The 13,462-nt window shown below is 38.3% G+C and overlaps 1 protein-coding gene across 1 annotated transcript in view; it reads left to right on the plus strand.

The window, feature by feature from the left end:
• Positions 1 to 9,905, plus strand: part of C16H9orf57 (chromosome 16 C9orf57 homolog) — a 32,015-nt gene extending 22,110 nt beyond the window's left edge. Inside the window, exon 4 of the mRNA XM_063080408.1 lies at positions 9,804 to 9,905. Coding sequence (XP_062936478.1) covers positions 9,804 to 9,905 — 102 coding nt within the window. The remainder of the gene's footprint in view (positions 1 to 9,803) is intronic.
• The last annotated feature ends 3,557 nt before the right edge of the window (positions 9,906 to 13,462 follow it).

Below are 13,462 nucleotides of genomic sequence, written 5' to 3' on the forward strand. Positions count from 1 at the left end.
CTAGCACATGCAACCCAGTCAGTATGATGCCTTTGAAAAGAAGATCCTGCCTAGACAGTTACACGCTTCATTGATTTTTTGAAAAGGGCATTGATGATATTTAATGATGATGCTTGCTTCTGCCCAAAAGTTGGCTACAAATTTGATTCATTTTCAAGGGCTGGAAACAGTGTAAGTGATACAGCCTAAAAGATTCAAAGTAGTAACAGGATCTGCTTTCAACCCAGTCCTCCTTCCTAGATACGGTAGTTGGCTCACCTGTTCTGGGCCACTTGCAGCCTGGGTTTGCTTCCTACTTTACAGAAGCTGTGCCCAGAAAGCTTGATCCAGGGTCGGTTCCACAGGGTGAGTAACATCCAGCAGTTTCTGTTGCTGGTTGCTCTGTCTGTCTAGCCTCAGGGCCTTTGCACTTGTTCTTCCTTCCTTTTACCTGGGACAGACTCTTGCCAAATCTTCACATGGCTGCACCTTCTCATCACCCAGAGCTGGCTCAAATGCTACCTCCTCAAACAGATCCTCCCACTGGAAAGTAAATTCCCTGAGAGTAGGGACCTTGGCTGTCTTATTCTTTCCTATACCCTCCTGCTCCTAGAACAATTCCTGTCCCATAGTAGGTGCTCAATAGATATCAGTTTATTCATTGAATGGCACAGGAGTTCAGATTCTTGCTGGTCTGTTTAGATTCTCAATTCTGTGTTGCCATGATCTCTAATTTCTATATACTTTGTCAGTAATCTGTTTAGCTAAAAGTTAAGAGCATTGACATTGACATGAATAGGCCTGGGTTTTAATTTTGGCTTTGACATTTCTAGCTATATGACTCTAGGCAAATTACTTAACAGTTCTGTGCCTCCATTTTCTCATTTTTTAATTTTAAAAGTAACAACAACTTCCTCATAGGCTGATTTAAGAATGAAATAAGACGAATTCTGGTCAAGATGGTGGAGTACATGGTTCCTAGTGTCACCCTCTCCCACAAATTGACCAATTTGCAACTATTAAAAAGCAACAACAGGAGGCCCAAGATCTGCGCTGGAACAGGCAGGAGGCCTGCACCACGGGACTCCAGTCCAGGCCAATGTCCACCACCCAGAGAGGCCTGAGAGCTGTGGGGCCCACACACCCCGAGTCAGCCACAACGGAAAAGGCAGGTGCCACGGGACCTCCAGCCCAGGTCGGTCTCCACTGCTTAGAGTCGGCTGTGCCAAGAAAGGCGGGCACCATGGGACTCCCAGTCCAGGCCAGTCCCCGCTGCACAGGGAGGGCTGAGAACCAATGGGTCCACATGCCCCAAGTCAGCAACGCTGGAAGAAGCAGGTGATGTGGGACCCCAGTTCAGTCCAGTCCCCCCCACACAGAGAGACCTGAGAGCTGCCATAGCCACACACCCCAAGTCAGCTGCACTAGAACAGGCAAACCCTGTTGGACTCCCAGCCCAGGTCAGTCCCTGCTGCCCAGAGAGGCCTGAGGACCATAAGACTCACACACCCCAAGTCAGCTGTGCCAGAACAGGCAGGTGCCATGGGAACTCCAGCCCAGGCTACTTCCTGCTGCCCAGAATTGGAAGTCCCTTCAGGATACAAGCCAGACATCAGGGTGAAATGAGTGGACTGTGATACCCCCACCACAATAACAAAACACTAAAGGAAAGAGACCAGAAATAGGAAAAAATCAAGAAAGCACATCACCACCAAAGGAAAATAATAACTCTCAAGCTCTAGATCCTATAGAACAGGAAGTCTTTGAAATGACTGACAAGGAATTTAGAGCAACAATTCTAAGGAAACTAAATGAGATACAAGAAAACTCAGTTAGACAACAAAATGAAATGAGAAAAAAATATATCGGATCTGAAAGAAGAAATGCACAAAGAAATAAATGCCTTGAAAAAGAATGTAGCAGAACTTGTAGAGCTGGAGGATTCATTCATCGAAATAAAAAACACAACAGAGAGTCTAACAAGCAGGCTAGAACAAGCAGAAGAGAGAATTTCGACCCTGAAGACAGGCTGTTTGAATTACGCAGGCAGACCAGAAAAAAGAAAAAAGAATTTTAAAAATTGAAGAAAATCTAAGAGAGATAATGGACAAACTTAAGTGCTCGAACATCCAAATCATGGGAATTCCAGAAGGAAAGGAAAAAGAAAATGGCTTTGAAAACATATTCAATGAAATAATAGCAGAAAACTTCCCAGGTATAGGGAAAATCACAGATCTTCAGATTCAGGAGGCTCAAAGATCCGCAAACATATTCAACCCAAAAACATCCTCTCCAAGACATGTGATAGTCAAGCTGGCAAAACTCAAAGACAAAGAGAGAATTTTAAAAGCTGCCAGAGAAGCAGCAAGTCACCTATAAAGGAGTCCCAATCAGAATAACATCAAACTTTTCATCAGAAACCCTAAAAGCCAGAAAAGAATGGAATGATATATTCAAAATAATAAAGGACAAAAATTGCCAGCCAAGAATACTTTACCCAGCAAAGCTATCCTTCTGAAATGAAGGACAAATAGTTTATTTCTCAGACAAAAACTGCAGGAGTTCACTACCACATGACCAGCCTTACAAGAAATTCTCAAGGAAGTACTGGGTTTGATACCTCAAAAACAACCATCACTGCCATGAATACTCAAGAAAGAACAAAATCTACCAGCAAAACAAAAATGCTAACAATAAAGAAAAAAAATAGTTTGTCTACCACCCCAAGAAACCAACAAATACAAAAGACAAACAGAAAATTAGAAAGAAAGGAACAAAAGGTGCTTAAGACACCTAAACAAAAATCAACAAAATGCTAGGAGTAAATCAACACCTTTTGATAATAACTCTAAATGTAAAGGGATTAAATTCCCCACTCAAAAGACAGAGACTGATTGACTGGATTTAAAAGACAGACCCACCAATATGCTGCCTTCAAGAGACTCGCCTGACTTGTAAAGACACACACTGGTGACTGGAGAGTCACCAGTAGAGACCAAGGAAAAGAACATGATGTCTCTCTCCACAAAGCCCATTCCAGAGTGACAGAAGAAGCATCTGCTCTATGATTATATTGGGGGACCTGAACACACCTTTCAGCATTGGACAGATCATCTAGGCAACCAACCAACAGAGTAACCATTCCTCTTCCAGAGGGAGAGAAGAAATCTAGGGTTATCAGTAGTGGTAGTGGGGGGGGAGAAGGGGATGGAGAAAGATTGGACAAGGGGCATAAAGAATAAATATGATTTATAACAATATATATACTAACAATATTGCTTTGATCAACATATGTCAACATTGAATCCCAAAAATATGTATAATCAATTATGATTCAATTAAAAAAAACCTAAGAGTGAAAAGATGGAAAAAGATACATCATGCAAATAGAAATGAAAAAAGAACTGGAGTAGCTATTCTTAGATAAAATAGACTTTAAACCAAAAACCATAAAAACAGATAAAGAAGGCCACTATATAATGATAAAAGGATCTATCCATCAAGAAGACATAACAATCATAAATATATATGCACCCAATGCTGGAGCAGCCAGATTTATAAAGCAAATACTATTTGATCTAAAGAATGAGACAGACACTAGCACCATAATAGCAGGGGACATGAACACCCCACTCTCAGCATTGGACAGATCATCTAGACAAAAAGTCAATAGAGAAACACAAGTTCTAAAAAACACATTAGACCAATTGGACTTGGCAGATATCTACAGAACATTCCATCCAACAACCTCAGAATATTCATTCCTCTCATCAGCACATGGAACATTCTCCAGGATAGACCACATCTGTGGTCACAAAGCAAGTTTCAGCAAATACAAAAAATTGGAATTATTCCATGTATTTTTTCTGATCACAATGGATTAAAATTAGAAATCAATAACAAACAAAACTGTGGAAACTATACAAACACATGAAAATTAAACAACATTCTACTTAATGACATATGGGTTCAAGAAGAAATTAAACAGGAAATCAAAAAAATTGTTGAAACTAAGGAAAATAATGATACATAGTATCAAAACCTATGGGATATTGCAAAAGCAGTACTAAGGGGGGAATTTATCACATTAAATGTTTACTTCAGAAGCATGGAAAGATGGGAAGTAAACAACCTAATACTTCACCTTAAAGAACTAGAAAAACAAGAACAACCCAAATCCAAATTTAGTAGACAGAAAGAAATAATTAAGATCAGAGCAGAATTAAATGAAATAGAAACCCAAAAAACAACACAAAAGATCAATGAAACAAAAAGTTGGTTTTCTGAAAAGATAAATAAAATCAACAAACCTTTAACAAGGCTAACTAAGAGGAGAGAAGACCCAAATAACAAAAATTAGAAATGAAAAAGGTGATATTACAACTGACACCTCAGAAACACAAGGAATCATTAGAGACTACTATAAACAACTATATACCAAAAAATCTGAAAGTCTGGAGAAAATGGATAAATTTCTGGACACACACAAATTACCAAAACTGAGCCAAGAAGATATAGAAAATCTGAACAGATCAACAACAATAAGAGAGATTGAAGCTGTTATCAGAAGGCTCCCAACAGAGAAAAGCCCAGGACCAGATAGGTTCACTGCAAAGTTCTATCAAAACTTCAAAAAGAAGCTGATACCAATTCTCTACAAGCTATTCCAAAAGATTGAAACAGAGGCCATTCTCCCAAATTCATTCTATGAGGCAAACATCATTCTGATACCAAAACCAGACAAAAATACATCAAAAATGGAAAACTAGAGGCCAATATCCTTGATGAACATAGTACAAAAATGCTCAATAAAATACTAGCTAACAGAATACAGCAACAAAAAAATTATACACCATGATCAAGTGGGATTCATCCCAAGGATGCAAGGTTGTTTCAACACACGTAAATCAATAAATGTGATACACCACATCAAAAAATGCAAAGACAAAAACCATATTATCATCTCTATAGATGCTGAAAAAGCATTTGACAAAATTAAACATTCATGATAAAGTCTCTCTATAAGTTAGGTATAGATGGAAAGTATCTCAACACGATTAAAGCCATATATGATAATGGATTTAATTTCATCTATGAAATTAAAATGAAATTTCATGATATCACTGCCAATATCATTCTGAATGGGGAAAAGCTGAAAGCTTTTCCCTTAAGAACAGGAACTAGAAAAGGATGCCCACTCTCACCACTCCTATTCAACACAGTGGTGGAAGTACTAGCCAGAGCAATCAGAAAAGAGAAGGGAATAAAGGGCATCCAGACTGGAAAAGATTAAGTCAAACTGTCCCTGTTTGTGGATGGTATGATCCTATATGTTGAACAGCTTAAAGCTTCTACAAAAAAACTCCTAGTGTTGATAAATGATTTCAGTAAAGTTGCAGGATACAAAATCAACACACAAAAATCAGTAGCATTTCTATACTCCAATAGTGAACATGCAGAAAAAGAAATCAAGAAAGCTAGCCCATTTACAATAGCCACCCAAAAAATAAAATACTTAGGAATAAAGTTAACTGAGGATGTGAAAAATCTGTACAAAGAAAAATACAAACCACTGTTGAGAGAAATTAAAGAGGACACAAGAAGATGGAAAGATATCCCATGCTCCTGGATCATAAGAATTAACATTGTAAAAATGTCCATATTACCCAAAGTGATCTACAAATGCAATGCAATCCCCATCAAAATTCCAATGACATTTTTCTCAGAAATGGAAAAAATTATCCAGACATGTATCTGGAATAACAAAAGACCACGCATAGCCAAAGCAATCCTGAGCAAAAAATAAATAAATAAAGCTGGAGGCATAACGCTACCTGACTTTAAACTATACTACAAATCTATAAAACCAAAAAAGCATGGCATAAAAACAGACAAACAGATCAATGGAATAGAATAGAGAACCCAGAGATCAACCCATACACTGACAGCCATCTGATATTTGACAAAGGCAGCAAGTCTACACACTGGGGAAGAGACTGGCTCTTCAACAAATAGTGCTGGGAAAGCTGGATATTCATATATAGGAGAATGAAACTAGACCCATACCTCTCACCATATACCAAAATCAACTCAAAGTGGATTACAGAATTAAATATACATCCTGAAACAATAAAACTCCTTAAAGAAAACATAGGGAAAACACTCCAAGAAGTAGGAGTGGGTATAGACTTCATAGATAGGACCCCAATAGCATAGGCAAGTAAAAAAAAAATAAACAAATGGAATTATATCAAACTAAATAGCTTCTGCACAGCAAAAGAAACAATCAATAGAGTGAAAAGACAACCAACAGAGTGCAGGAAAATATTTGCAAAATATACATCTGACAAAGGATTAATATCCAGAATATACAAGAAACACAAACAACATTACAGCAAAAAAACAAATGACTCAATTAAAAAATGGGCAAAGGAGCTGAATAGGCATTTCGCAAAAGAAAATATATGAATGGCCAACAGACACATGAAAAAATGTTCAACATCACTCAGCATCTGGGAAATGCAAATCAAGACCACTCCATCTCACTCCAGTCAGGACGGCTAATATCCAAAAGACTGAGAATGATAAGTGCTGACAAGGTTGTGGAGAAAAAGGAACCCTCATACACTGTTGATGGGACTGCAAAATGGTGCAGCCTTTATGGAAAATGGTATGGAAGTCCCTCAAACAATTCCAGATAGATCTACCATATGACTCAGCTATTTCACTGCTGGGAATATAACCAGATGAATAGAAATCATCATGCCAAAGGGATACCTGTACTCCCATGTTTATTGCAGCTCTATTTACAATAGCCAAGAGTTGGAACCAGCTCAAATGTCCATCATCAGATAAATGGATAAGGAAACTGTGGTATATCTACACAGTGGAATACTACTCTGCTATAAAAAAGAATGAAATACTGCCATTTGCAACATGGATGGACTTAGAGAAAATTGCATTAAGTGAAATGAGTCAGGCACAGAAAGAGAAATAACCCATGTTCTCACTTATTTGTGGGAGCTAAAAATAAATTTAAAAGTAAACACACAAACAAATAAAGGGTTGGGGGAGAGGAAGAGGACACAACAATCACAACAATTCCTTGAACTTTTTAAGACAAGTGAACAGATATGATGTGGAGGGGGAGGAAACAGGGAGGCAGGAAGAGGAATGAGTAAAGGGTCATGAAAATCAACTACAATGTATATTGAGAAGTTAAAATTTAAAAAAAAAAAGCAGAGGCATGTTTGTGCTTTGTGCACCCAAAAAAAAAAAAAAAAAGAAAGAAAGAAGACACTATATGTAAAAAGCCTAGTGCAAAACTTGGCACATGATAAGATCTCAACCAATCCAACCCATTAATATTATAGATTAAGGTCATTGTTGTCATTTATGTTGTTTTTTAACATGTTTGCATTTTGCCCCAGGAACAGTGTGACTTTGTAAACCTGCCAGTTGATGACTTGGCTCGATTGAGCTCACATTCCATACTCAACATTTCACTCCCATGTGTTTCTTAAGTGGCCACTCTGCATGAATTTTAAAGGATGGGTGGGATTTTGAGAGGCTAGAGATGGACATGTGAGGGCATTTCACATTGAAAGGAACTGCATGAAGGAAAGTCAGTTAAGAAGTTCCAGGAGCAGCAGCGAGTTCCACACAGCTAGACCATGAGTTATATTCCTCCATTTGTTCATTTTAAAAACATTTTCCTATCAGCTATTACGAACAGGCACTGTGCTAAGTGTGGGATAAAAAGGAATTGAATGTGGTTCCTGCCCTCAAGGAGCTCAGTTTAGAGACGGACATAGCTGTAAATAGACACACTGTGTGAGCTGCTGCTGTTGCATGAGCTCCATGAACCCAGAAGAAAGCAAGCAACATTTTTCCAGGAAGGAAGGAGGGAGGGAGAACTGAGAGTTGGGGCTTGGGCCCTACTGCAGAGGCCCTGAAGACAGGGCTGAGAGGAATTTACTAGAGAACCACTGAAAGGTTTTGAGCAGGGGAGTGATATAAACACCGGAACCAGAAAAAGTAAATAGAACAGTAAATACTAATTTTGGAGTTCACCCATTTCACCCACTTTGAGAGCCGGGACTACTATAAAGAGAAGCTACCTCCCTTAATTAAATCAAGCCAGAGCCTCCACAGTTGACCACAGTAGAGGGGACATAAATGAGCCTGGAAACCCAGATTCTTGCCCCACCTCCCCCTGGATATACAGAAGGTCCCCAACTTACATGATTCCACCTACAATTTTCTGACTTTAAGATGGTGTGAAAAGCATATACATTCGGTAGAAACCGTATTTTAAGTACCCATACAACCATTCAGTTCTTAACTTTCAGTACAGTATTCAATAAATTACATGTGAGAGTCAACACTTTATTATAAAATAGGCTTTGTGTTAGATGATTTTGCCCAGCTGTAGGCTAAGGTAAGTGTTCTGAGCATGTTTAAGGTGGGCTAGGCTAAGCTATGGTGTTCGGTAGCGTACGTATATTAAATGCCTTTTCAACTTAACAATAATTTCAACCTAGGATGGGTTTATCGGAGGTCGTGGAGGAGCGTCTGTAACTACTTTTCAATGGCTGCTGTGACCACATGGCCTCCAGAGGGCGCTGCTCCTTTTAGTTCTCTGAATTAAGCTGTGATTTTTTTTTTTTTTTTTTTTCCCCATCCCACTTTTGGACTGAAAAGCTGTGGTTCTAAACCATGAGCCAGCATCAGAATCCCCTGGAAGGCTTGTTAACAAACATATCAATGGGTCCCACCCCTCGAGTTCCTGATCCACTAAGTCTGGGTGAGACCTAAGAATTTGCATTACTAGTGAGTTCCCTGGTAGATGATGATGATGCTGGCCCAGAGACCACACTTGGAGAACCACTCCTCACAAGGATCTAGAGCCCTTCTTTATGTCTTCAGAAGAACAGGTGAAACAAGGCCAGAATTTTGAAAGGAGACCTTACCAAAGGCTCAGGAGGAAAAAATATATAAAGTAAACTTAGAAAAAACCCAAAAACCAAAAAGAGAACCAGCTCCAACCATGTAATGTGCCTTACACTTTGTGGCTCTGAGTTCTGAGTGCTGACAAAGTTCTGGCTTCCTGGCTGAGAAGGAGCCTCTCTTCCCCAGCCCTTCTTCAGGGCAGATGCACATTCCTATGAAGGCAGTAGAAGGTTTTATCCCACGGCCTTCACGGGAACAAAGCCATTGAGAACATACACAAAATACAACACATGAACTGCATAATCTGAATGAGCGACATACACATACAATAGCAGGGAGTTTTTATTTCCTTAACAGAGACTTACTTCTTTTGTAGCTCCCTCCAGTTCCTGGTGTATACTTAATAAACGTCTGAAGGGAATTGAGTTTTGGCATACAACGTCTCTTCCTGAGTAGAGACACAATCGACTTTACCAATGTCACTCATTTGTTCTCATCTAGCTATATTTATCCAGTGAACTTTGAATCATTTATTTTTAACATTGCTCCAGCTTTCCAGATAGCACACAGGCTCAATAAATACAGATTTATTCTTCTTATCTCTGTACTGTCTTTCTTGGATCATAGTCTTGTCAAAGATTATAAAATACTGCTTAGAAACCTGCGCTTAATTACTAGTCTATGTTTCTTTCCGTGTCAGAACTGGTCATGACTATGGGTTGTTTGTAAAAGAAAAGTATGCGTAAAATGTCTCCCTTAAAGCTAAACAATCACTGGTTACCCTTCAACACCATCTGATCCTCTTGAGAACTAAATGAAACTTCCCCACCTATGTTTCCCTTCTTATCTATGTTGTCTTCTGCCCCTTCCAGCTAGAGGACCAGTTGAGTTCCCTCATATTTCCAAAGGCCCGGGGATCCTCGAGACATAGACTAAAGCAGGAGTCGGAGGAAATGAGGATGGAGAAGAGGTGACAGTAGGGGCTGGGCCTTCATTGAAGTTTACTGTGAGCATCAGTTTGGATTTCAAATAAAGCAGGACAGGATAGAGGATGGAATAGACAGAGAAACAACAGGAATTCAGACCCAGTTCCATCAGGGCAGCCTTGGGGTTACCAGCCCTCTTTCCTCCCCTACCCTGTCATGTCTCAGCAAAAGCTTCACACTAGTCCTTAAAAGGAGGTGCCAGCAAGAAGCAGGAGTCAGAGCAGGCCGGACAGAGAGAATTCCTGAGCATGGGAGCAAGATGGAAGGAGGATGAGACTGAGACAGAGACTCTTCCAGAAGGATGAATTGCTCCTCTCACAAGCTACACACACACACACATACCATACACACACTCACACAAACATCGCACAAGTTCCTCATCCTGGAAGTCCAAGCCTCTCCAGCTGACTCACCACCCAATCCCTAAACAAACTGCTTGACCTAGTTCTCAGAAGGATCACTTCTAGCCTCAGTCCCTCACAGATGATTCCTTTATACATGCAGTGGCTACTCTTCTTATCCAACCCAGGTGACTGTAGGACTAAAGTCACTCTTCCTGACATCAAATTTGTGATATATCCTTCATGTTTGTGTTTAAAAGACCAACCAGAGCTCAATCCAATAGAACATGGGCTTGGAATTCTCTTCCAGGAGTCAAACCATTGAAAAATATTTCCTTGTTCCTAGAGAAACAAAAACAAAGAAATCAGGAAAAATAAAAATGTGGCATCTGTTTGCAAACCCTTACTAAATGTTAATATTTTCTAAAAGAATAATATATTGAGGAGTAAGGGTCTTGCTTGATAGATATGAAATGGAGAGATTTAAGAACTTTCAAACTGATGATTCATGGGTGAAGAAAAAGCAATTTTTAAAAATTGTATTAGATCCCCATAATAGTTCAGTGTGGGAAGTGGGTTTCATTTTACCCATGAGGAAACTAAGGGTTCAGAGAAGGTAGGTGATATGTCTATGATCACACAGCAAGAACCCGGAACTAGATAAAACCCAGTCCTTCTAACATATAGTCTAATGTTCTTACAAGTATGTGTGGGGAAAATATTGGCCCTCACAAAACTTAAGACGAAGAAATATAATCAATACTATCAAAAATTTCCCCACAAGTCTGTGCCTAAATTTACATTCACCCATAGAAAATATAGTTTTACTATATAAAAATAGTATATATATTATAGTTTTATTAAACATTTTTATCATTAGAAAAATTAAGAGTGCTTGGAATTTTTCTCTACAAAAACAATAATATATGAAGTTGAAAGAAAGATAAACTCAAGACTGAGAATTTTAGTTTAAAACCAATTAGCCAAAGCAAATCTCTTTTGTACTTTAAAGTCCTCTAAGCCTCTTTCATAGGATGTTGTGTTGGTTAAGAATCAAAGATAGCCAGACATTTGTGGAAATTTCAAGTAGGAAAAATAGACACACACACACACACACACACACACACACACACACACACACACACACACAACATACAATGAAGCCCAGAGGAAACAGTATAATGCTGGAAGCCGAATAAAATACTTTTAAAAAACTGTCATTATTGTTTTCAGTAAAATAAAAGATATTTCAACCACAAAAACCAAACAGGATGCAATGACAGAGGCATAGAGAATAATAAAAAGTTCTTAAAAACACAGAGTACAAATAACAAAACTGAAAATTCAGTAGAAGGGCTGGACAATAAAATTACATAAATCTCCCAGAATGTGGACCTATAAAAGACAAAGAGATGGAAATAGGAAAGAAAAGGCAAGAGACTTACAGGAAAAAATAAAGATATCTATCAAGTGACTAATAGAAGTTCTAGAAAAAGTAAATAGGTAAAATAGAAGGAATAAAATTATCAAAGAACTAATACAAAAAAAAATTCAGAATAGAAGAACGTAAGTCTGCAGCTTGAAAGAGCTCACCAAGAGCACAATTCATACAAATGAAATAGACCACACCTCGGCATAACACAATAAAATTTTGGAGAAACAAAGTAAATAAAAGATTCCAAGCACTTTCAGAGTGGAAAAACAGGACACAAACAAAGGGTGAGGAATCAAAAGGATATTTAATCTTCAATAGCAACACAGAAAAATGTCAGGCAATTACTGCAAAATATTTAAGTTGATGGGGACCAGATATTTGCAAAGTAATAAAGCATCACCTCCCAGGTTACTTGTGAGTCACAAGAAGAAAAAACAAACATTACAATGAAAGCATCAGGTTTACCCCATCTGAACCCTGTGATGAATATTAGCATCATTATTTAATGGAGTGAGACATTGTGTGCATCCTGATGTGATGTAATGTGAAGTAAGCAGCATTGTCTATGATGTATTCTTACCGAAAATGTTTAAGCTGAAGCTAATCAAGCCTTTAGCTCTCACTTCTAGTATACAGGAAATACAGGGGCTAGAAGAATAAGTTAAACTCCACCACCAGGAAGAAATCAGCCAATTCTAGAACTTGGGACATTCTATAAGACAATTTACCTGGTCTCTACAACTAGACAATGTCATTAAAAAAAAAAGGAGGTGGAGTTGGGGGAGGGTATTCTAGATTCAAAGAAGCTTAAGAAACATAAAATAATGGCCAAAAACTATATATAGGCCATGATTGGATTCTAGTTCACACTAAGCAACAGTAAAAACTATTTTGAAAACAATTGGAGAAATTTGAATACTAATTGGATACTGAGTGATATTAAAGAATTATAGTAGTTAATGCTATTAAGTGTAATAGTGGTATTGTGAAAATGTAGAAATGGTCTTATTTTTAAGAGATCCACGTTAAACTATTTAGAATTTAAATGCCATAATTTCTTCAACTTAATTTTAAGTATGTGAGAGAAAAATAAATATATGAAGCAATTATGAAAAGATGTTAACATTTGTTAAATTCATAGAACCAGTGCTTCTTGCATTTTAATGTGCATATGAATCAACTGCGGATCTTGTTAAAGTACAGACTCTGATTCAGTATGTCAGGGTTGGAGCCTGAGATTCCATGTTCCTGACAAGCTGCAAGTGATGCCTGATGCTGTTCGTTCATGAACTTCTATATTAGTCCATGTCTGTTGCTTACAACAAAATACCTGAAACTATGTAATTTATTTAAAAAATGAAGTTTATTTCCTACAGTTTTGGAGGCTGGGAAGTCCAGGGTCCAGGGAACGTATCTGGTAAGGGCCTATTTTTTTAGTGGAAACTTTCTACAAGGTCCCATGGTGACCAGGCTGTCACATGATGAGAATGGGCTGAGCAAGAGAACTAACATTCTCACTTACCTTCCTTATGAAGCCATCAGAACCACACCCATTACTTCCTGAATGGATCAATCCATTCTTGAGGGCACAGTCCTCACAAGCTAGTGACCTCTTAAAGGCCCTACCTTTCAAACACCATAATTGAATTACCACCATCTTAACACTGGTACAATGGGGAATCAAGCCTCCAACACATAAACTTTTAGGGGACACATTTGACCCATAGCAAACATATTCTGAGTAGTAAGATTTTATAATATTTTCTCTG

The sequence above is a fragment of the Cynocephalus volans genome, chromosome 16 (genome assembly GCF_027409185.1).
Source record: "Cynocephalus volans isolate mCynVol1 chromosome 16, mCynVol1.pri, whole genome shotgun sequence".
NCBI classification, from domain to species: Eukaryota; Metazoa; Chordata; class Mammalia; order Dermoptera; family Cynocephalidae; genus Cynocephalus; species Cynocephalus volans.